This window comes from Oncorhynchus mykiss, chromosome 6, assembly GCF_057628025.1.
Source record: "Oncorhynchus mykiss isolate SJ-2025 chromosome 6, ASM5762802v1, whole genome shotgun sequence".
Lineage (NCBI taxonomy): Eukaryota > Metazoa > Chordata > Actinopteri > Salmoniformes > Salmonidae > Oncorhynchus > Oncorhynchus mykiss.
In genome coordinates, this window is record NC_143027.1 from 42,554,594 (window position 1) to 42,578,330 (window position 23,737).

The window sequence follows — 23,737 nt, forward strand, 5'->3', positions numbered from 1 at the left end:
TGTTCTTTTTTGGGGGAAGGTTCAATTGAAACTTGACAAAGTGGGAGTGGTAGGAGCTTTGCAAAAAGCATTTTATACTGTAAATCGGGTTGAATTCAGTTGAATACATTCAGTTGGACAACTGACTAGGTATCCCCCTTTCCCTTTCCCTAAATCACAAATTCTACATTCTAAACTAGCAATGTTTATTAAAGAAAAAGCATTGAACCTTTTCTGACATCTTAATTAAGTCAGAAAAAAATCTATATATATATAATCTATAAATCTATATCTATATATATGTGTCTGAAATATAAATACCTCGGTGTGGTATTAGACTCTGACTCACTTTAAGAAAAAACGTAATTAAGCTGTTCAATACTGTGCAATTTTACTTTAGACACACAGTGCCTTCAGAAAGTATTCACACCCCTTGAGTTTTTTCACATTTTGTTGTGTTACAGCCTGAATTGAAAATGATTACATTGAGATTTTGTATCACTGGCCTACACACAATACCCCATAATTTCAAAGTGGAATTATGTTTATTGACATTTTGGCAAATTAATTAAGAATGAAAAGCTGAAATATATTGAATCAATAAGTATTCAACCCTTTGTTATGGCAAGCCATAACAAGTAAAAATGTGTTTAACAAGTCTCATAATAAGTTGCATGAACAATAATATTGCTTAAAATGATTTTTGAAAGACTACCATATCTATGTGCCCCACACATACAACTATCGTTAAGCTCCCTCAGTTGAACAGTGAATTTGAAACACATATTCAACTACAAAGACCAGGGAGGTTTTCCATTGCCTTACACTTTGGGTGGTGTAGCAATACAGCCAGTCACTACAAAGATACAGGTGCCCTTCCTAACTCAGTTGCTGGAGAGGAAGGAAACTGGTCAGGTATTTCAACATGAGGCCAATGGTGACTTTAAATTGCTTTACTTTATTTAACCTTAATTTAACTTGGAAAGTCAGTTAAGAACAAATTCTTATTTACAATGACGGCCTACCCCGGCCAAACCCTAACCCAGACGATGCTAGGCCAATTGTGCGCCGCCCTATGGGACCCTAAAGGGACGCGGTTGTGATAAAGCCTGGAATTGAACCAGGGTCTGCAGTGATGTCTCTAGCACTGAGATGCAGTTCCTTAGACAGCTGCGCCACTCGGGAGCCCATTTAAAACAGTTACAGAGTTTAATGGCTGGGATCGGCAAAAACTGAGGACGGCTCAACAACATTGTAGTTACTCCACAATACTAACCTAATTGACAAAGTGTAAAAAAGAAAGTCTGTACAGAATCAAAATATTCCAAGACAAGCATCCTGTTTGCAACAAGCCACTAAAGTAATACTGCAAAACATGTGACAAAGCAATTCACTTTTTGTCCTGAATACAAAATGTTACAGTGCATTTGGAAAGTATTCAGACCCCTCGACTTTTTACACATTTTGTTACACTACTGCCTTGATTAAATTGTATTTAAAAAATAATAAATCTACACACAATATCCCGTAATGACAAAGATAAAACAGTTTTTTATAAATCTGGGCAAATGTATAAAAAATTAAAACAAAAATACCTTATTTACGTAAGTATTCAGACCCTTTGCTATGAGACTCAAAATTGAGCTCAGGTGCATCCTGTTTCCTTTGATCATCCTTGAGATGTTTCTACAACTTGATTTGAGTCCACCTGTGGTAAATTCAATTGATTGGAAAGGATTTGGAAAGGCACACACCTGTCTATATAAGGTCCCACAGTGTATGTCAGAGCGGAAACCAAGCCATGAGGTCGAAGGAATTGTCCGTAGAGCTCCGAGATAGGATTGTGTCGAGGCACAGATCTGGGGAAGGGTACCAAAACATTTCTGCAGCATTGAAGGTCCCCAAGAACACAGTGGCCTCCATCATTCTTCAATGGAAGAAGTTTGGAACCACCAAGACTCTTCCTAGAGCTGGCCGCCCGGCCAAACTGAGCAATTGGGGGGAGAAGGGCCTTGGTCAGAGAGTTGACCAAGAACCCGATGGTCACTCCGACAGAACTCCAGAGTTTTTCTGTGGAGATGGGAGAACCTTCCAGAAGGACAACCATCTCTGCAGCTCTCCACCAATCAGGATATGTGATATTTCAGTTTTTTTTTTATACATTTGCTAAAATTTCTAAAAACCAGATTTTGCTTTGTCATTATGGGGTATTGTGTGTAGATTGATGAAGTAAAACGTACTATATAATCCATTTTAAAATAAGGCTGTAACGTAACAAAATGTGTAAAAAGTCAAGGGGTCTGAATACTTTCCGAATACACTGTATGTTTGGGGCAAATCCAATACAACACATTACTCTCCATAGTGATGGCTGTATCGTGTCAAGGGTATGTTTGTACTGGGGAGTTCTTCAGGATAAAAAAATGACTGAATGGACCTAAGCACATGCAAAATCCTAGAGGAAAACCTGGTTCAGTCTGCTTTCCACAAGACACTGGGAGATTAATTCACCTTCCAGCAGGACAATAACCTAAAACACAAGAAGACTGTGAATTTTCCTGAATGTTCCTGAGTGGCCGAGTTACAGTTTTGACTTAAATCTACTTTAAAATCTTTGGCAAGACCTGAAAATGGTTGTCTAACAATGATCAACAACCAATTTGACAGAGCTTGGATATTTTTTTTAAGAATAATGCACAAAACAGGCGTGGAAAGCTCTAATTACTGTAATTGCTGCCAAATGTGGTTTTTACAATGTATTGACTCAGGGGTGTGAATACTTATGTAAATTAGACATTTATGTTTTCCATTTTCAATCAATTTGTGAAAATGTCTAAAAACATGTTCTCACTTTGTCATTATGGGGTATTGTGTGAAAATGGTTGAGAAAAACCCCCAACTATTTAATGCACTTTGAATACAACACACAACAACATGTGGAATAACATGTGGAATAAGTCAAGGTGTCTGAATACTTTCTGAAGGCACTGTATAATAAACTGTCTTAACACTAATGCTGCTAAGGTTTATATGCAGTCTATGATATTTTCTCACATGTTCTATTGCATTGCAAGTGGGTCACAAGCAGGGAAAAAAGGCCAATCAAACCATTGCAAATCTCAGTACAAGAGTGCATTGAAGGTTATTTGATCAGAAACCCAAATATTCATCACCATTGTTAAATTCTCAACACAATTTGTTAAGTTTTGAAGATTTTGTACATTTTAAAATGTAAAGCTGCTTTTTAAATGTTTACATGGACTTGATCCATAACCCTTAAGTAGTCCAGTGACTACTTTACTATCTATTGTACATGGTCCAATACTAGCTGTGCAGTGAATGTAAACTGTAGTTCCAGTGTGTGGAACAGCTTTTGCTCAATCTGCATTTTCTGTAAAAACTGTTCACCACTGGAACCAACTTCTAGAAAAGTGTAAATGTGTGGCTAGTGTCAGCAGGCTTGTAGCCACTTGTGAACCTTTTCTGTTGCTGTTTGTTTTTCTTGCTGTTCTTTTACTATGTTTTTGCGACTCTTAATTACAATAGCAATGTGTCTGATTATTATTATGTACAATGTCTTGACTTCCGTCTGGAAATGTATCTGTTTGTCCTGACCTGTATTTTTTTTGTATTTTGTATTATTATATACACTACCAGTCAAACGTTTGGACACACAAGGAAACCAGGAAAACATTATTTATACGAACAGACAACATACAAACATCAGACGCACATTTTTTTGATATACAGTAACAGTCAAAAGTGTAGACACACCTCACACCACTCATTCAGAGGTTTTTCTTTATTTTTTAAAACTATTTTCTACATTGTAGAATAATAGTGAGGACATCAAAACTAGGAAATATGGCATCACGTAGTAACCAAAAAAGTGTTAAACAAATCAAAATACATTTTATATTTGGGATTCTTCAAAGTATCCACCCTTTGCCTTGGTGACAGATTTGCACACTTTTGGCATTCTCTCAACCAGCTTCATGAGGTAGTCACCTGGAATACATTTCAATTAACATGTGTCCCTTGTAAAAAGTGAATTTGTGGAATGTCTTTCCTTCTTATTTGGTGAAAGACCAAGTCCATATTATGGCAAGAACCGTTCAAATAAGTAAAAACAAAATGACAGTCCACCATTACTTTAAGACATGAAGGTCAGTCAATCCGTAGAAAATGTCCAACACGTGGAAAGTTTCTTCAAGTGCAGTTGCAAAAACCCTCAACCGCTATGATGAAACTGGCTATCATGAGGACCACCACAGGAAAGGAAGACCCAGAGTTACCTCTGCTGCAGAGGATACGTTCATTAGAGTTATCTGCACCTCAGATTACAGTCCAAATAAATGATTCACAGAGTTCAAGTAACAGACACATCTCAACATCAACTGTTCAGAGGAAACTGAGTGAATCAGGCCTTCATGGTCGATTTGCTGCAAAGAAACCACTACTAAAGGACACCAATAAGAAAAAGAGACTTGCTTGCGTCAAGAAACACAAGCAATGGACATTAGATGGGTAGAAATGTGTCCTTTGGTCTGATGAGTCCAAATTGAGATTTTTGGTTCCAACCACCGTGTCTTTGTGAGACGCAAAGTAGGTGAACGGCTGATCTCCGCCTGTGTGGTTCCCACCGTGAAGCATGGAGGAGGAGGAGTGATGGTGTGGGGGTGCTTTGCTGATTTATTTAGAATTCAAGGCACACTTAACCAGCATTCTGCAGCGATACACCATCCCATCTGGTTTGCACTTAGTGGGACTATCATTTTTTTTTCAACAGGACAATGCCCCAAAACACACCTTCAGTCTATGTAAGGGCTATTTGACCAAGAAAGAGAGTGATGGAGTGCTGCATCAGATGACCTGGCCTCCACAATCACCCAACCTCAACCCAATTGAGATGGTTTGGGATGAGTTGGACAGCAGAGTGAAGGAAAAGCAGCCAACAACTGCTAAGCGTATGTGGGAGCTCCTTCAAGACAGTTGGAAAACCATTCCAGGTGAACCTGATTGAGAATGCCAAGAGTGTGCAAAGCTGTCATCAAGGCAAAGGGTGGATACTTTGAAGAATATAAAATATATTTAGATTTGTTTAACACTTTTTTGGTTACTACATGATTCCATATGTGTTATTTCATAGTTTTGATGTCTTCACTATTATTATACAATGTAGAAAATAGTACAAAATAAAGAAAAACCCTTGAATGAGTAGGTGTGTCTATACTTTGACTGTTACTGTATATCAACAACCATGTCTGATGTTTGTATGTTGTCCATTCGTATACATAACATTTTCCTTGTTTATACTGTATGTTCACTGCAGACGGAAATGAGCTGTTGGCTAAGTCTGGTACAATGCATCTTTTCTCAAGTGTACTGAGACTTATGTCTTGTTGTACATTGTCCCTGTTCAAATAAACACAATAATAATGCCAAACAATGTTGGCAGGACAATGAGTTACAAGGAGTTTGCATGGTAACAGACTGGCACTGAGGCTACTTCTAAATCACTTCTATTTCTCTTCCATTTTTACACTCTTTCGTGTAGCTCCCTTCTTTCTTTCCTACCTTCCTTGACGGGGATGGCAGGTTTCTTCTGGCGCAGGCCCAGCAGGATGAAGAAGAGGACCAGAGGGATGAAGATCTCAAAGGCCAACACCCACTGTAGAGAGGGAGGGAGGGAGGGGCGGGGAGGGAGAGAGAGAGTGAGTGAAACCGCTGAACAGCTAAACCAGTCTAGGTACAGTAGTTGTAAACAGCACACAGGTGTGGCTACAAGGTTGAATTTAGTTAACTTTCTTTCCACAACAACTCCTTGTCGATTCTCATTTACTTGGTGATATATCAGCATAGTAAATGGGTTGAGTCGACTTTACCCAGTGTCTGTTATTGATCCATTAAATTAGGGAGTTGGAGTGAAGGTTGTCCAGTTTGCTAAACAAGCACTTTTGGCTCATGGACTGGGTGCCAAAACGGCCAGTGCTTTCCAAAGTGGTCTGCTACAGATATTACTTATGAAGAAGGGGGGTATAGAAGATGGAAGACGCAGCACTATAAGAAACACCACACACATACACAAACAAACACACACACACATACACACACTCACACAAATCACACACACACACACACAAATCAGGTAATCTGTGTTTATTGCCTGGTGTATATTGGCAGGAAAAGGAACTAGCACTTTCAATTTCACACGTGTCAACTGACACGAGTTATCTAGTAGTGGCGCCATAGCAGAAGAGCAAGACAGTTTCAAAATACATTTTTTTAATACATAAAACCAGCCCCTTGCCAGGCTATCATTGCAAATAAGAATTTGATTGACTTGCCAGTTGCCTCGTTAGATAATAGGCTAAATAAAAATATGGGGGTCTGATTGTTCCTCCTTACGTCTCCCACTCTCTAAACAGAGAGCTACCACTCTCTAAACATTCAATTATACGTGCCTTGAACGCAGGATTGAGGGGTAAGAAACCTCTTTGTTACAAGGAAATTCCTCCCGCCAAAACGTTAACATCAAAAGGTTGAATAATGAAATGACATTTCTGTAGTCAAGTGGTTGGAGTGGTCCGTGGGCACTTAAAGAACAATTAAGTCAGATCATTTGTGCCTTGGGATCCCACGAAGGGCAGTATAACAACATAACTGTATCTCTGAATGTGTATATTTCCCAGTGAATGTGTATATTTCCCAGATTCACATCCAAATGTTGGGGAAGTGATATGATTAAATACTAAACTATTTGTGAGAAGATGTAATGTGATGTTAGCCTTCTAAATGAGAGAAGTGTTTTTCATATGAAGTCTTAACCAAGTCAGTAGCCACACCCACGTGAGCACACACATTACGTCGGGCGTCATGGAACGCCCCTTTTCCCAGAGTGCATAAAACCCACTTCTGACAAAATGCACATTAGACCTAGCAGGCGGATGGTGTGAACCGGAAGTCACAAATGGTTAAGAAATCTACAAAACTAAGAGACCCGAGAACGTGAGGACGCTGAAATGGTTACCACTCTATAGGCCAACGAGACCGACGGCGTTAGCTGAAAAGTACTGAATGGCTAGAAACTCTGAAACTTTCAACAGAGAAGAAGAACACATCTACAAGACTACACATTCACAGCCTGCAGCTTTATGTGTAAAATAGTCTAGGAAACTCCACCGAAGAAGAGAGAGAAGAACAATTTCCTCCCACCACTATGGATTAGAGGTCGACCGATTATGATTTTTCAGCGCCGATACCGATACCGATTATTGGATGACCAAAAAAAAGCTGATACCGATTAATCAGCCGTTTTTAAAATGTATTTATTTATTTGTAATAATAACAATTACAACGATACTGCATGAACACTTTTATTTTAACTTAATATAATACATCAATAAAATCAGTTTAGCCTCAAATAAATAATGGAACATGTTCAATTTGGTTTAAATAATGCAAAAACAAAGTGTTGGAGAAGAAAGTAAAAGTGCAATATGTTCCATGTAAAAAAAGCTAACGTTTATGTTCCTTGCTCAGAACATGTGTAACGGGGTGAGTGACTGGTTGCCGGGAAGTCAGGCGCAGGAGAGCAGAGATGGGTGATAAGAGGAGAACTTTAATATACACCCTGGCCCAAAGGCACAGGCGAGGCAGCAAAAAGCACAACCATGGTAACATGAACCGGATTAAACAAAACAAACAAACCTAGGTTTGAAACAAATCTAGCGCAAGCCAGCCTGTAACGTAACACCCTACACAAAGAACAATTCCACACACAGACATGGGGGAAACAAAGGGTAATATACATTAAGTCTGATGAGGGAATGTGAACCAGGTGTGCGGGAAAACAAGCAAAACAAATGGAAAATGAAAGGTGGAGCGGCGATTGCTAGAAGACCAGTGACGTCGACCGCCGAAGCCGCCTGAACAAGGAGAGGGACCGACTTCGGCGGAACTCGTGACAACATGAGAACATATGAAAGCTGGTGGTTCCTTTTAACATGAGTCTTCAATATTCCCAGGTAAGAAGTTTTAGGTTGTAGTTATTATAGGAATTATACAACAATTTCTCTCTATACCATTTGTATTTCATATACCTTTGACTATTGGATGTTCTTGTAGGCACTTTAGTACTGCCAGTGTAACAGTATCGCATCCGTCCTTCTCCTCGCCCCTACCTGGGCTCAAACCAGGAACACATCGAAAAATAGCCGCTCTCGAAGCATCGTTACCCATCGCTCCACAAAAGCCACGGCTCTTGCAGAGCAAGGGGAACAACTACTTCAAGGTCTCAGAGCGAGTGACGTCACCAATTGACGATTAGCGCGCACCCCGCTAACTAGCTAGCCATTTCACATCGGTTACACCAGCCTAATCTCGGGAGTTGATAGGCTTGAAGTCATAAACAGCTCAATGTTTGAAGCACAGCGAAGAGCTGCTGGCAAATGCACGAAAGTGCTGTTTGAATGAATGCTTACGAGCCTGCTGCTGCCTGCCACCGCTCAGTCAGCCTGTTCTATCAAATATCAAATCATAGACTTAATTATAACATAATAACACACAGAAATACGAGCCTTAGGTAATTAATATGGTCAAATGCAGAAACTATCATTTCGAAAACCAAAAGTTTATTCCTTCAGTGAAATATGGAACCGTTCCTTATTTTATCTAAGGGGTGGCATCAATAAGCATAGGTCTAAATATTGCTGTTACATTGCACAACCTTCAATGTTATGTCATAATTATGTACAATTCTGGCAAATTAATTACGGTCTTTGTTAGGAATAAATGGTTTTCACACAGTTCGCAACGAGCCAGGCGGCCCAAACTGCTGCATATACCCTGACTGCTTGCACAGAACGCAAGAGAAGTGACAACTTCCCTAGTTAAAAGAAATTCATGTTAGCAGGCAATATTAACTAAATATGCAGGTTTAAAAATATATACTTGTGTATTGATTTTAAAGAAAGGCATTGATGTTTATAGTTAGGTACACATTGCTGCAACGTGTCGTGGCAGAATCAGAATTATTTAGGTAACATTTATAAATAAAATGTTTTATTTATTTTATTTCATGCTTATGTGAGATATGTCATTAGAATGTCTATTTTTGGATAATACTGTTGGCCGGTTGCAGTTATCTGTCCTCTGTCAGGTTTCAGTTACTTGGGCCGCAGAGAGGGGAGAGGTCAAGCTTGTCTTCATATGTAAACAAATCTTTTAAACCATGTTAAGGGATGATTGAGGGGGGAACCAATTATCTCTTGGCTTATCCACAATGTCTGTGTGCCAGTCACTGTGTCTCCGTGAGCTTGTCCAGAATGGGAGTGTCTAGAATGACAATTGATATATATCCTATTGTCTTGGTACTATGTTGTACCAAGAACGAGAAGTAGAACCTCGTTTTAGGAGAGCAAACTGAACGATAATTTATAGCTAATGCTGTCTGGCTATGGAATACTCCTCTCTCAAGCAAAGTCTTCCTTTGTAATGTTCCTAAGATCTGTTATTCATCATGTGAGTTGAGATGCGTGTGTCTTGGCTATAAATTATGTTTTTTATAAGATATGCTTACCTTGGCTTCTTGCTGCACTTGCGTAACAGGCCACACAGGCTCCTCATGGAGTGCAATGTAATCGGCCACAATCGGTGTCAAAAAATGCAGATTACCGATTGTTATGAAAACTTGAAATCGGCTCTAATTAACCTTTTATAATTAGAGGGCAGTATTTTCATTTTTGGATAAAAAACGTTCCCGTTTTAAACGGGATATTTTGTCAAGAAAAGATGCTCGACTATGCATATAATTGACAGCTTTGGATAGAAAACACTCTGACGTTTCCAAAACTGCAAAGATATTGTCTGTGAGTGCAACAGATCTGATGTTACAGGCGAAACCCAGATAAAAATCCAACCAGGAAGTGCCCCATTTTTTGAAAGCCCTGCATGCCAATGACTCCTTATATGGCTGTGAATGAGCTACAAATGAGCTTACGCTTTCTACGTATTCCCCAAGGTGTCTACAGCATTGTGACGTCTTTTTACGCATTTATACGCAAGAATAGCCAGCCGAAAGGGACCACATTTAGCAAGTGGTCACATGACGGCTCCCGCAGAAAATCTTGCGTAAAGTACACAAGTAGTCATTTTTCCAATCGCTTCTTATGAGAAACCAATTGTCCCGACGGATATTTTATCGAATAGATATGTGGAAAACACCTTGAGGATTGATTCTAAACAACGTTTGCCATGTTTCTGTCGATATTATGGAGCTAATTTGGAAAAAAGTTTGCCGTTGTAGTGACTGCATTTTCCGGTCGATTTCTCAGCCAAACGTGAAGAACAAACGGAGCTATTTCGCCTACAAAAATTATCTTTTTGGAAAAAAGGAACATTTGCTATCTAACTGGGAGTCTCCTGAGTGAAAACATCTGTAGTTCTTCAAAGGTAAATTATTTAATTTGATTGCTTTTCTTATTTTCGTGAAAATGTTGCCTGCTGGTAGCAGAGCCTAGCCATAGCATTATGCCATGATAAACTTACACAAATGCTTGTCTAGCGTTGGCTGTAAAGCATATTTTGAAAATCTGAGATGACAGTGTGATTAACAAAAGGCTAAGCTGTGTCTCAATATATTTCATTTGTGATTTTCATGAATAGGACGATTTTCTAGGAAGATTTATGTCCGCTGCGTTATGCTAATTAGTTTGAGGCTACGTTACGTTCCCGCATGCGGGTTTGAGAGTCATGAGAAGTTAATCGGCTATTTCGATTAATCGGTCGACCTCTACTATCGATACCTCTTAAGTATCTATTCTAACAAACCAAGCCAGAGAACCTCTAAAGAACATTTCCCTATCCAACGACCATTGGTACATCTGGAAAATCAGTTCTAACTGTAACGGTTTTCCGTATGAGAAGGAGAGTCGGACCAAAATGCAGCGTGTAGATTGCGATCCATGTTTTAATGAACAAACGTAAAACACGAATCAATGCAAACACTACAAAATAAAGAACGTGATGAACGTAACGAAAACCTAAAACAGCCTATCTGGTGAAAAACACATAGACAGGAACAATCACCCACAAACACACAGTGAAACCCAGGCTACCTAAATATGGTTCCCAATCAGAGACAATGACGAACACCTGCCTCTGATTGAGAACCATATCAGGCCGAACATAGAACTAGACAAACTAGACATGTAACATAGAATGCCCACTCAGATCACACCCTGACCAATCAAAACATAGAAAATACAAAGTAAACTATGGTCAGGGCGTGACAGTACCCCCCCCCCAAGGTGCGGACTCCGGCCGCAAAACCTGAACCTATAGGGGAGGGTCTGGGTGGGCATCTGTCCGCGGTGGCGGCTCTGGCGCTGGACGTGGACCCCACTCCATGACAGTTTTAATCCCCCTCCTAAACGTCCCTAAATAGGTTACCCACCACAATGATAACATGGGACAGAGGGACAGCTCGGGACAGAGGTAACTCGGGACAGATGGGTAGCTCAGCACTGAGAGGAAGCTCAGCACTGAGAAGAAGCTCAGCACTGAGAGGAAGCCCAGGCAGGTAGTAGAAACTACCAGAACCTGGCTGGCTGGCGGTTTCAGCAGATCCTGGTCGACTAGCAGATCTGGAAGAATCTGGTCGACTGGCGGATCTGGGAGAATCTGGTCGACTGGCGGATCTGGGAGAATCTGGTCGACTGGCGGATCTGGGAGAATCTGGACGACTGGCAGATCTGGAAGAGTCTGGTCGACTGGCAGATCTGGAAGAGTCTGGACGACTGGCAGATCTGGAAGAGTCTGGACGACTGGCAGATCTGGAAGAGTCTGGACGACTGGCAGATCTGGAAGAGTCTGGACGACTGGCAGATCTGGAAGAGTCTGGACGACTGGCAGATCTGGAAGAGTCTGGTCAACTGGCAGATCTGGAAGAGTCTGGTCGACTGGCAGATCTGGGAGAGTCTGGTCGACTGGCAGCTCTGGCTGCTCCATGCTGACTGGCTGCTCCATGCTGACTGGCTGCTCCATGCTGACTGGCAGCTCTGGCTGCTCCATGCTGACTGGCTGCTCCATGCTGACTGGCAGCTCTGGCTGCTCCATGCTGACTGGCTGCTCTGGCTGCTCCATGCTGACTGGCTGCTCCATGCTGACTGGCTGCTCCATGCTGACTGGCAGCTCTGGCTGCTCCATGCTGACTGGCTGCTCCATGCTGACTGGCTGCTCCATGCTGACTGGCGGCCCTGGCTGCTCCATGCTGACTGGCGGCCCTGGCTGCTCCATGCTGACTGGCGGCCCTGGCTGCTCCATACTGACTGGCGGCCCTGGCTGCTCCATGCTAACTGGCAGCTCTGGCGGCTCCTTGCAGACTGGCAGCTCTGGCGGCTCCTTGCAGACTGGCAGCTTTGGCGGCATCCTGCAGACAGGCAGCTCTGGCGGCTCCTTGCAGACTGGCAGCTCCTTGCAGACTGGCAGCTCTATGCAGACTGGCAGCTCCTTGCAGACTGGCAGCTCCTTCCAGACTGGCAGCTCTATGCTAACTGGCAGCTCTATGCTAACTGGCAGCTCTATGCTAACTGGCAGCTCTATGCTAACTGGCAGCTCTATGCTAACTGGCAGCTCTATGCTAACTGGCAGCTCTATGCTAACTGGCAGCTCTTTGCAAACTGGCAGTTCTGAACAGGCGGGAGACTCCGGCAGCGCTGTAGAGAAGGAAGGCTCTAACAGCGCTAAACAGGCGGGAGACTCCGACAACGCTGGAGAGGAGGAGGGCTCCGACAGCGCTGGACAGGCGAGGCGCACTGTAGGCCTGATGCGTGGTGCTGGCACTGGTGGTACTGGGCCGAGGACACGCACAGGAAGCCTGGTGCGGGGAGCTGCTACCGGAGGGCTGGGGTGTGGAGGTGGTACTGGAAAAACCGGACCGTGCAGGCGCACTGGAGCTCTTGAGCACCGAGCCTGCCCAACCTTACCTGGTTGAATGCTCACGCGGCGAGGTGGAATAGCCCGCACTGGACTATGCAAGCGAACCGGAGACACCGAGCGCAAGGCTGGTGCCATGTAAACCGGCCCAAGGAGACGCACTGGGGACCAGCTGCGTAGAGCCGGCTTCATGGCATTAGGCTCGACGCTCAATCTAGCCCGGCAGACACGCGGAGCTGGAATATACCGCACCGGGCTATGCACCCGCACTGGAGACACCGTGCGCACCACTGCATAACACGGTGCCTGTCCGGTCTCTCTAGCCCCCCGGTAAGCACAGGGAGTCTGCCCAGGTCTCCTACCTGGCATAGCCATACTCCCTGTTAGCCCCCCCCCAATACATTTTTGGGGCTGCCTCTCAGGCTTCCATCCGCGTCGCCGTGCTGCCTTCTCATACCAGCGCCTCTCTGCTTTCACCGCCTCCATTCTACGGTAACCTTCCTCGCACTGCTCCAGCGAATCCCAGGCGGGCTCCGGCACTCTCCCTGGGTCGGCCGCCCACCTGTCGATCTCCTCCCAAGTAGTATACTCCATACTGTACTCCTCCTTGGGCTGTTCCTGTTGTTTCTTCTCCCGCTGCACCTTAGTGCGGCTACACTCCCCTGGTTTAGCCCAGGGTCCTCTCCCGTCGAGGATTTCCTCCCATGTCCAGAAATCCTTATTGCGCTTCTCCTCGCGCTGCTCCTGCCTGTTGACACGCTGCTTGGTCCGTTGGTGGTGGGTGATTCTGTAACGGTTTTCCGTATGAGAAGGAGAGTCGGACCAAAATGCAGCGTGTAGATTGCGATCCATGTTTTAATGAACAAACGTAAAACACGAATCAATGCAAACACTACAAAATAAAGAACGTGATGAACGTAACGAAAACCTAAAACAGCCTATCTGGTGAAAAACACATAGACAGGAACAATCACCCACAAACACACAGTGAAACCCAGGCTACCTAAATATGGTTCCCAATCAGAGACAATGACGAACACCTGCCTCTGATTGAGAACCATATCAGGCCGAACATAGAACTAGACAAACTAGACATGTAACATAGAATGCCCACTCAGATCACACCCTGACCAATCAAAACATAGAAAATACAAAGTAAACTATGGTCAGGGCGTGACACTAACAGACACAACCAGAGACTTTCTGTCAAATTACTCCTCAGACGGACCAGCGATTTCAACAGAGACAACAAAAGGCATACAATTTTAAATATGTACATTGCAATTCTTTTCGAATGAGCGGCCATGTGCAAAGTATAGCATTTCCATGAGCGTAGTTATCAGCTATGTGTAGATAGTGAAGTCCTTTGTCTTAACTCCCGCTCTTTCTTACATGCCCCTCCCTTTTCATTTGGTGTCATATCGGTTTATTCCGATATTCTGATCTGTCCTGGTTATTAGACTTTTCATTGCATTGTGTTAGTAACCAATAACTATGCTGTTTGTGTGTTTATGTAATTCCGTGTGATTATGTAGTTAGACAGTAAATAAATAATTAAGCCAATTTGTATATCACTGATTGATCATTTATGCTAGGGTTCGTGCAGAAGGATTTTGCGACATTCAGAATGAGAATGATAGAAGGTAAATAACAATTAATTAATGACTGATTGATGACTGAAATGTAAGAGATATGTATACCTTTAAGAGTTATTTCGGCAAACGGTAACTCGTTAAATAAACCTTTCCGTGGTGCCCCAAAATTGCTGATGATGAATTGTTACATGAGAATCATAGCAATAATTAAACATAGTTAATCGCTTTGATAAAACAATCGTCATCACATTAATGATAGCCAAGTCACGACAGAGAGTAAAGGAGAGAGGGGAGAGAGAGAGGAGAGAGAAAGAGACAGAGAGAGTGTCGAGGAAAGAGGAAAGGAGAGAGAGTAAAGGAGAGAGAGAGAGAAGAGGAATAATGTGTGTGACAAAAAGAGCAGTGTGCTGATTTTCTCTTCTCTCCCGAGTGTTCAAATAGCTGCTGGTCTCTATGCACTGGGGAAGTCTGTGTTCTCCTTGAGAAGAGAAATCATTTGAGATGCAGACTCTGACCCTAACCCCATCCTCTGCTACAGTCTTCTCTGCTGGGACTCCCATGGCCCATATAGGCCAAGCTAGCCTCACTTTATGGGAGTGGCAAACATTGGTCACCTGAGGGGACATGGTGTGCGTTCCAAATGCGTCTCTATAGGCCCTGGTCAAAAGTAGTGCAGTACATAGGGAATAGAGTGCCATTTGGAACACAGACCAGTTCTCCTCATCTATGCTGTTCACCTGATCTAACCCTCTTTCCAACTAGATCTGTTCTGGTTTAACCCTGTCCTGATTTCCCATTCTACAGCTGAAGTTCTGCTGAAGGGTTTAAGGGTCAGAGATGATGTTATTGACACAATGGGAGTGTCAGAGACCCAGTCAGAGTACACAGACTACCTCATTTTATGGCATGGTGTCATGGTACACAGCACCAGGGAAACAGTCATCGGTGTAGGTCTCCTTCTCCCTCTTCCACTCATGGTCAATTGCACTGGATTGATTCTCCACACTACGTCATAATAAGAGGCTAGAGACTCATCTCATCTGTTCTCTGCTCTCTCTCTCTCTCTCTCTCTCTCTCTCTCTCTCTCTCTCTCTCTCTCTCTCTCTCTCTCTCTCTCTCTCTCTCTCTCTCTCTCTCTCTCTCTCTCTCTCTCTCTCTCTCTCTCTCTCTCTCTCTCTCTCTCTCTCTCTCTCTCTCTCTCTCTCTCTCTCTCTCTCTCTCTCTCTCCCCCTCCCCCTCTCCCTCTCCCTCTCCCTCTCCCTCTCCCTCCCACACACACGCATGCATGCATGCATGCATGCATGCAGGCCACCTGTCCAATCACAGGCTGGATGCTGAGTGCTGAGTCACCGGAAAGAGGGAGGATGGATAGGTGATTGAGTGACAATGCAGGTGTTTGTGTGTGCCTGTGTGTGTGTTTGTGCCTGTGTGTGTGTGTGTGTGCCTGTGTGTGTGTGTGTGTGTGTGAGGGATGTACTCTCTTCTCCCTGCTCTGTCCCAATCGTCTCTTGTTCACATGAGAGACAGGGGGGTCAGACATTCTGTCTCTGTGTCTGTCTGTGAAGGTCATGACGGACAAACAGCTCTTTGACATGCTTCTCTCACAATGCCCTGACACACTCAACAAAGCTTCCATTATAAGATCCTGAGTAGTAAACCCAACTGCTCTCTCTCTCTGTGTATACACACATGCATGAACAAACACATTCAGTACGCACACACACAGGCACAAGCACACACACACACTCAAAGACACGCACGCACGCACTAACACACACAGGCAAGCGCACAGACACACACGCACACAAACACACTGCAGGAAATCACTGTCCAGAGGGAGCACTTGTTTCTTGCTAGAATTCCTCAAGCTTATTGATTTCCGTGCCCTGAAAGGACAAACACAAACCTTTAATTCGAATATTAAATAGCTTCCCTTCCGAATCAGTGAGTTTCATAGTGCCTGTTTGAGTTTTTTCCTCCCCCAAATTTGCATGTCGAAGGTATATCTTCCATTATTTATAGGTGTGCCAATGCGTCTATCTGCCTCTGCTGTCCTCAATACTGAGTGGAGAGATAGTTTAGAGAGGTGAGGTTTACTGTAACACAGACACGCACATGCACACAGACACACGCACACAATAAAGAGATTCTGGGACCACAAGCCTGTCCTACCCAATTAAGGTGACAACAACCTCCTATCCACACAATATTTTTTTTAAACTACTTATTCCACTGACAAACCATCCAGCATAAAAATGGTCAGTGTTCAGTACAGTGCCTTTGGAAAGTACTCAGACACCTTGACTTTTCCCACATTTTCTTATGTTACAGCCTTATTCAAAAATGTATTAAATAAATAAAAATCCTCAGAAATCTACACACATTATCCCATAATGACAAAGTGAAAATAGGTTTTATTTACATAACTATTCAGACCCTTTGTTATGAGACTCGAAATCGAGCTCAGGTGCATCCTGTTTCTATTGATCATCCTTCAGAGTCCACATACGGTAAATTCAATTGACTGGACATGATTTAAAAAGGTACACACCTGTCTATATAAGGTCCAACAATTGACAGTGCATGTCAGAGCAAAAACCAAGCCACGAGGTCAAAGGCATTGTCCGTAGAGCTCCTAGACAGGATTATGCACAGATCTGGGAAAGGGGACCAAAAAATGTCTGCAGCATTGAAGGTCCCCAAGAACACAGTGGCCTCCATCATTCTTAAATGGAAGAAGTTTGGAACCACCAAGACTCTTCCTAGAGCTGGCTGCCCAGCCAAACTGAGCAATAGGAAGGGCCTTGGTCAGGGAGGTGACCAAGAACTCGATGGTCACTCTGTGGCGCTGAGAGAACATTCTTGAAGGACAACCATCTCTGCAGCACTCCACCAATCAGGCCTTTATGCCAGACGGAAGCCACTCATCAGTAAAAAAGGCACATGACAGCCCGCTTAGAGTTTGACAAAAGGCCCCTAAAAACTATCAGACCATGAGAAACAAGATTATCTGGTCTGATGAAACCAAGATTAATCTCTTTGGCCTGAATGCCAAGTGTTACATCTGGAGGAAACCTGGCACCATCCCTACGGTGAAGCATGGTGGTGGCAGCATCATGCTGTGGGGGTGTTTTTCAGCAGCAGGTACTGTGAGACTAGTCAGGATCGAGGGAAAGATGAACAGAGCAAAGTACAGACAGATCCTTGATGAAAACCTGCTCCAGAGTGCTCAGGACCTCAGACAAGGGCGAAGGTTCACTTTCCAACAGGACAATGACCCTAAGCACACAGTCAAGACAACGCAGGAGTTGCTTCGGGACAAGTCTCTGAATGTCCTTGATTGGCCCAACCAGAGCCCGGACTTAAACCCGATCAAACATCTCTGGAGACACCTGAAAATAGCTGTGCAGCGACGCTCCCCATCCAACCTGACAGAACTTGAGAGGATCTGCAGAGAAGAATGGGAGAAACTTCCCAAATACAGGTGTGCCAAGCTTGCAGCATCATACCAAAGAAGACTCAAGGCTGTAATTGCTGCCAAAGGTGCTTCAACAAAGTACTAAGTAAAGGGTCTGAATACTTATGTAAATGTGATATTTCTGTAGCATTCCCCTTGCCTATATAGTTATAGTATTCCCGAAAGTATCACTTCCTCAAATAAAGTGAGAATTCTCACTTTAGACGGGATTATTTCAATACTAACAACAAAAAGCAGTATAACTTTAGTGTGTTTCTTTCCCACCTATGGAGAGTCTAATGAATGGAAAGAGTGAAATAGGGACCAACAGAGAGAGAGAACTGGAAGGGAAATAGGATTTTAAAGTCCTAGGGAATTGCATTCCTGCCATGCCATGCAAACATTTCCCACTGATTCATTAAACAGGCTGCATGGTGCCCAATTCCTTATGCAGTGCACTGCTTTTGACCAGGGCCAGGGTTTAAGGATGTGTGGGTGGGTGGTTGGGGGGGGATGGAAAAATGAAATGCCTGAATATTGCAGAGCAGCTTATCGCAGTGGTTCAATCAGTCATTCAACAGGCAACTGGAGTGCACAATAGAGCCGGAATGGAACCATGGTCAATTGCACTGGATGGACTACGTCATAATAAGAGGCTAGCTTGAGCCGAAGACAGACAGACAGACCCTCTCTCTCTCTCTCTCTCTCTCTCTCTCTCTTCTCATCATCTTTCCTTCTTCCTTCAGGCTTCTTCTTCTTCTTTGGACTTTATGTGACAGTTGGCAACCAATTTTACGGTGCATTACTACAACCGACTGGAGTGCGGACCTTAGTTAATCTTTCAATCACTCACGTGGGCATATGCTCCTAAAAACCAATGAGGAGATGGGAGAGGCCGGACTTGCAGCATGTTGAGTGTCACAAATAGAACCAATTTCTATTTTAGCGTCTGGCCACGCAGAAGCTTGCGGACACACGCGAGCAGTGTGGGTGCAATGATTGAACAACATGTATGTGTACATTTATTTTGCAACGCTCGCACGTGCGAGCGGTGTGGTCAGCATGTGTGAAGTATACAAAGTTACAGTAGCTAGGTTTCCATCGAAGTGGAAAAATATTTTTTTGGGGGGCCGGTAGGACTCTCGAGCTTTGCCTCTCCCGATTCCGTAGGGGAGTTGCTGCGATGGGACAAGATCGTAACTACCAATTGGATATCACGTAATTATTTATGTTTTTAACAACTATGTGTGCATTTTTCCACCCGATCAAATTGACTTGTTGTGGATAAAAGGCTGTGTGTGATGATGTAGTTAAATGGGGTTTCATCGCATACTGATGGCTTTGTAAAAAACAATGTTACATTATATAGCAAATGTGCCCACTCTGGTCTTGGCAGGCTCAGTGCGCTCCAGCCAAGAGTTTGGAGATACAGTGTGGGTAAACTTGCCTCCATGATGAGATTATTATGGACAAAAGAGCGAGATTCTTTTTTATTTTGACTTCACAGTGTGGTGAGAGTGCATGGTGATTGATGCTCTTTCCCAATAAATATTGAGTGTCTTATTCTTGTGACACGATGACTGATGATGTAGCCTAATAAACTGCATGCTTTCCCAGGTCGTAGTGGGAGGACCACACAACATATCATCCATCGTGTGACACCAAGGTTACATCGATATGATGGTTATTAGGTCAATGTTGGCGAATAAAGGAGTTTCCACCGCCATTTCTCGCATTATTCATTTTACCGACACGAAAGGATCCCACCTTGTCTAGCATATTTTGTTTTGCTGACATTTGGAAAGTTTTACCGACAAATTGACTGTTTCCATCAGGCCTATCGGGACATTTTCCTTTATCTTCTTTACGTGCATAAAAAGGTTGGATGGAAACAAGGTTACTACGGAGGAAGAAACAGGAGTCTTTTTTTGCTCAACTCTGCACATCTCTGAGTTGTTAATTACCAAGCAAACTGTGAGCATCACTAACAAACTTTGATCTTTCTGCTTGTGGAGACGTCGCTTTTAATCAATACCAGTCAACTCAGGACCGCATGGGCCTTTATGCATGAAATACATCCAAATTAGCAGCTTCATCACAGCAATTAGTGGAGATTCTGTCTCTGGAGCCTTTCGTTGTTTTACACTGCAACTAAGAACAACTGAACACACGCTCATCCTCTCTATTCTGCTGTCTTCTACTTTCACTCTCTCTGTCTTCCTCTGTTTTGCTGTCTGTCTCCCTCTGCCTCTCTTTCTTCCTATCTCTCTTTCTCTCTCTGCCTCTTTCTAGCTTTCTCTCTCTCTTACTTTCTCTCTCTACGTATCTCTCTGTTTCACTCTTTTTTCCCCAGCCTAGTTAGTTCTCAATGTGCCATTACCACTGACATAACAATGCAGAGAGGACTAAGTTACACAGGAACAGAACCACCGATATGATACATGGTCAGGTACTTGGTCCCCAGTCTTCAAAATTGGAGATTCTACTCAATAGAAAGACAAGTCACAAAAATACACAAAACATCTGGTCTCATTTCAACTATCATTTCATCTGCTTTTCCACCTAGGTAATTGTATTTCTTTCTAGCTGGCATCTTTCCTTGTAGCCTATCTCTCCTCTGTTCTCTCTGTTCTCTCCTCTGTTCTCTCCCCGGTTCTCTTCTCTGTTCTCTCCTCTGTTCTCTCCCCTGTTCTCTCCCCTGTTCTCTCCTCTGTCCTCTCCCCTGTTCTCTCCTCTGTTCTCTCCTCTGTTCTCTTCTCTGTTATCTTCTCTGTTCTCTCCCATTCTCTCCCCTGTTCTCTCCTCTGTTCTCTCTGTTCTCTTCTCTGTTCTCTCCCATTCTCTCCCCTGTTCTCTCCTCTGTTCTCTTCTCTGTTCACTCCCCTGTTCTCTTCTCTGTTCTCTCCCATTCTCTCCCCTGTTCTCTTCTCTGTTCTCTCCTCTGTTCTATCCAGTTCTCTCCTCTGTTCTCTTCTCTGTTCACTCCCCTGTTCTCTCCTGTGTTCTCTTCTCTGTTCTCTCCCCTGTTCTCTCCTCTGTTCTCTTCTCTGTTCACTCCCCTGTTCTCTTCTCTGTTCTCTCCCATTCTCTCCCCTGTTCTCTCCTCTGTTCTCTCCCATTCTCTCCTCTGTTCTCTCCCTTGTTTCCTCCACTGTTATCTCACATAAAGGAGCTTGTTTCTGCGTCTGCTCTACCTGTGTCTAATACAATGCAGCTGATCAATTATTAACGAGCAGCTCGGCACTCATTTGCAGGTCAATTATTAAGAGGGCTGATCATGAGAAAGCTGCGTTGATGGATCCAATGTGGAGCGCTCTATAGGACAGTAATGTGTGAGAGAAATGCCACGTGTGTGTGTGTGTGTGTGTGTGGGTGGGCGTGTATGTACCTGGGGGTAGAGATATGTGTGTTGGTTTGTATGTACCTGGGGGTAGAGATGTGTGTGTGGGTGTGTATGTACCTGGGGGATGAGATGTGTGTGTGGGTGTGTATGTACCTGGGGGATGAGATGTGTGTGTGGGTGTGTTTGAACATGGGGGTTGAGATATGTGTGTACATGTTCACATCAAACTAGATAATACTGCTGGATTATGTGAAAACACATATCACTTTGACTGCTTTCACAGCACACACACAGTTCAGTCCACCCATGTAGTGCTTTGTAGCGTCAGTCATGATGTGGCAGGAAGGCAGGCAGCATCCCCGTCCATTTACCCAGCGTGTCACAACGTTAGAGCACACATGACCCTAGCCACCTGTCATGACGTGGCCCTCTTTGGGTATAGTGAGTACCCTCCCCCTCCCTCTCTCTCTCCCTCCTACACCCAGGTTCTGTTATCTCAGGTCATACATTTCTGGAGGAGACTCTCACCCCCCTGGCCAGGCAGTATAGGGAGAGAGAGTTTCACAGTATCAGAAAGGAACTTCTTCTACATAACAGAACTTGAGAACTGAACAATATCCATGTTTTGGAGAATGTGTAAACGGTTGGTGGAGAAACCAGCTACGACTGGTCCGTTTTGTTTCATGTTGTGACCTTATGGAAAGACAATACAGTCACATTACCATAACTCTGTTTATACAGGAGCCTCCGTTATGAGGTTTGCATCTAATTATTGTATAAAATGAATGATTAAAGATTAAACTATTTATGAAATTATGTAAGGAGATGTTGAGCCGTTAATGTGAGAGAATTGTATTTCTGTTCAAAGTTTAACTAAGTCATTGGCCCGCCCCTTGAGCACAGACATTGATCTGGCATCATGGGAAAGCCCTTTCCTACTGTTACGAATAAAAAACCCACCTGAATAATTTTCCTTCAGACCATGCCTACCTCGGTCAGCTGAGGGAGGGAAGATTGCGTAGAGACCACAAGAATCTCAGTATAAGCTAAGGTTGTAATGGTTGTTGAAACTCTAAGACTATCAATTCCGATAGAATTAGAGCAACTCTTTGATACTAATTACTAGTCTGCAGCTAGGAATTAAGTACCATTGAATGTGAAGACAGACAACTGCCGAAACAACTATTCTATCAGAACATTTCTGGGTGGTGCTCTGAAGTATCCATCTAACCACGAGAGACTTCATGGGAACCGAGAGAGACGGGCGGATGAACTTTCCAACAGAAAGACAGACGATTCCAACAGAGATCACGACGACACACTGAACGGAAATATATATTGATTGCAATTATTCCCGAATGAGTGAGCGTTCATGTGCAAAGGATTAGCATTTCAATCAATATAATTATCAACTGTGCAGTGATTTGTAATTCCCGCCCTTCTCAGCCCACCCCCACTTCCCTTTGTCCACCAAGCCGCCATATCGTCTTAGCCCACTAGGGAACATCCCCTATAATTTCCTTGTAACCATATCTACTGTTTGTTTGATTATGCATTTCTGTGATTATTTAGTTAGTTAGTAAATAAATGATTAAGACAATTGATGTATGGATGATTCATAGTGAAGGCTGGGTTTGTGCAGATAACAACTTACGACGTTTGGAATGGGACTAACGTGAGGTAAAGAATAATTCATTAATTAGAAGACTAATTGATCAGATATTAAAATATCTGAAAAGTTATATTAGGAAAATTTTAACTTTGTAATCTGAAGATTTTCCTTGGTGCCCCAACTTCCTAGTTAATTACATTTACATGATTAGTTTAATCATGTAATGATAATTACAGAGAATTGATTTGGTAAAATAACAGTCTTCAAGTTAATGATGCCAAAGACATGACACACTCTACCCTTCCTCCACCACTGTCTCTCTAGCATAATACCAGCCATACCCTCTGCCACTGTCTCTCACTATCATAATATCAGCCCGCTGCTAATACCACAACAGCACAGACTAGGCAGGATAAATCTCACCAGGTGTCTCCGTGCAGCGCTCCTCTCCTCTCAGACTAAAAGGCTCCAACACGACAAGTATTATGTTAGTGTTGGATGCCCATCTCATGCCCATCTGACGCACAGCACAATCTTGTCCCAGGCTTTTACATTCACTGGCTTTCTCTATCTTACACCCAATTTTAAAGTCCATGGAGTTTCATTAACAGCAACTTCTCCTCAGGCAAATGAGAGCTGGCCTTATGTAAATATGAAGATCAGAAATAAAAAGAACATCCCATCCTCCTGAAGGAGTTTATCGTTTGCTGTTTGCTGCAGTATGCAAATGTGAGAAGTGTCAGTGTGTGTGTGTGTTTGTGTGTGTTTTTGGCTGATGACAGGGAAGGTGAAAGTGGAAGGTGATGTAGAGGTCA

At 43.3% G+C, this 23,737-nt stretch overlaps 1 protein-coding gene across 1 annotated transcript in view; it reads right to left on the reverse strand.

Moving 5' to 3' along the window:
• The window catches only part of abca2 (ATP binding cassette subfamily A member 2), a 98,245-nt gene that overhangs the window by 50,717 nt on the left and 23,791 nt on the right, over nt 1–23,737 (reverse strand). The window contains exon 2 of the mRNA XM_036980143.2: nt 5,557–5,650. Coding sequence (XP_036836038.2) covers nt 5,557–5,650 — 94 coding nt within the window. The remainder of the gene's footprint in view (nt 1–5,556; nt 5,651–23,737) is intronic.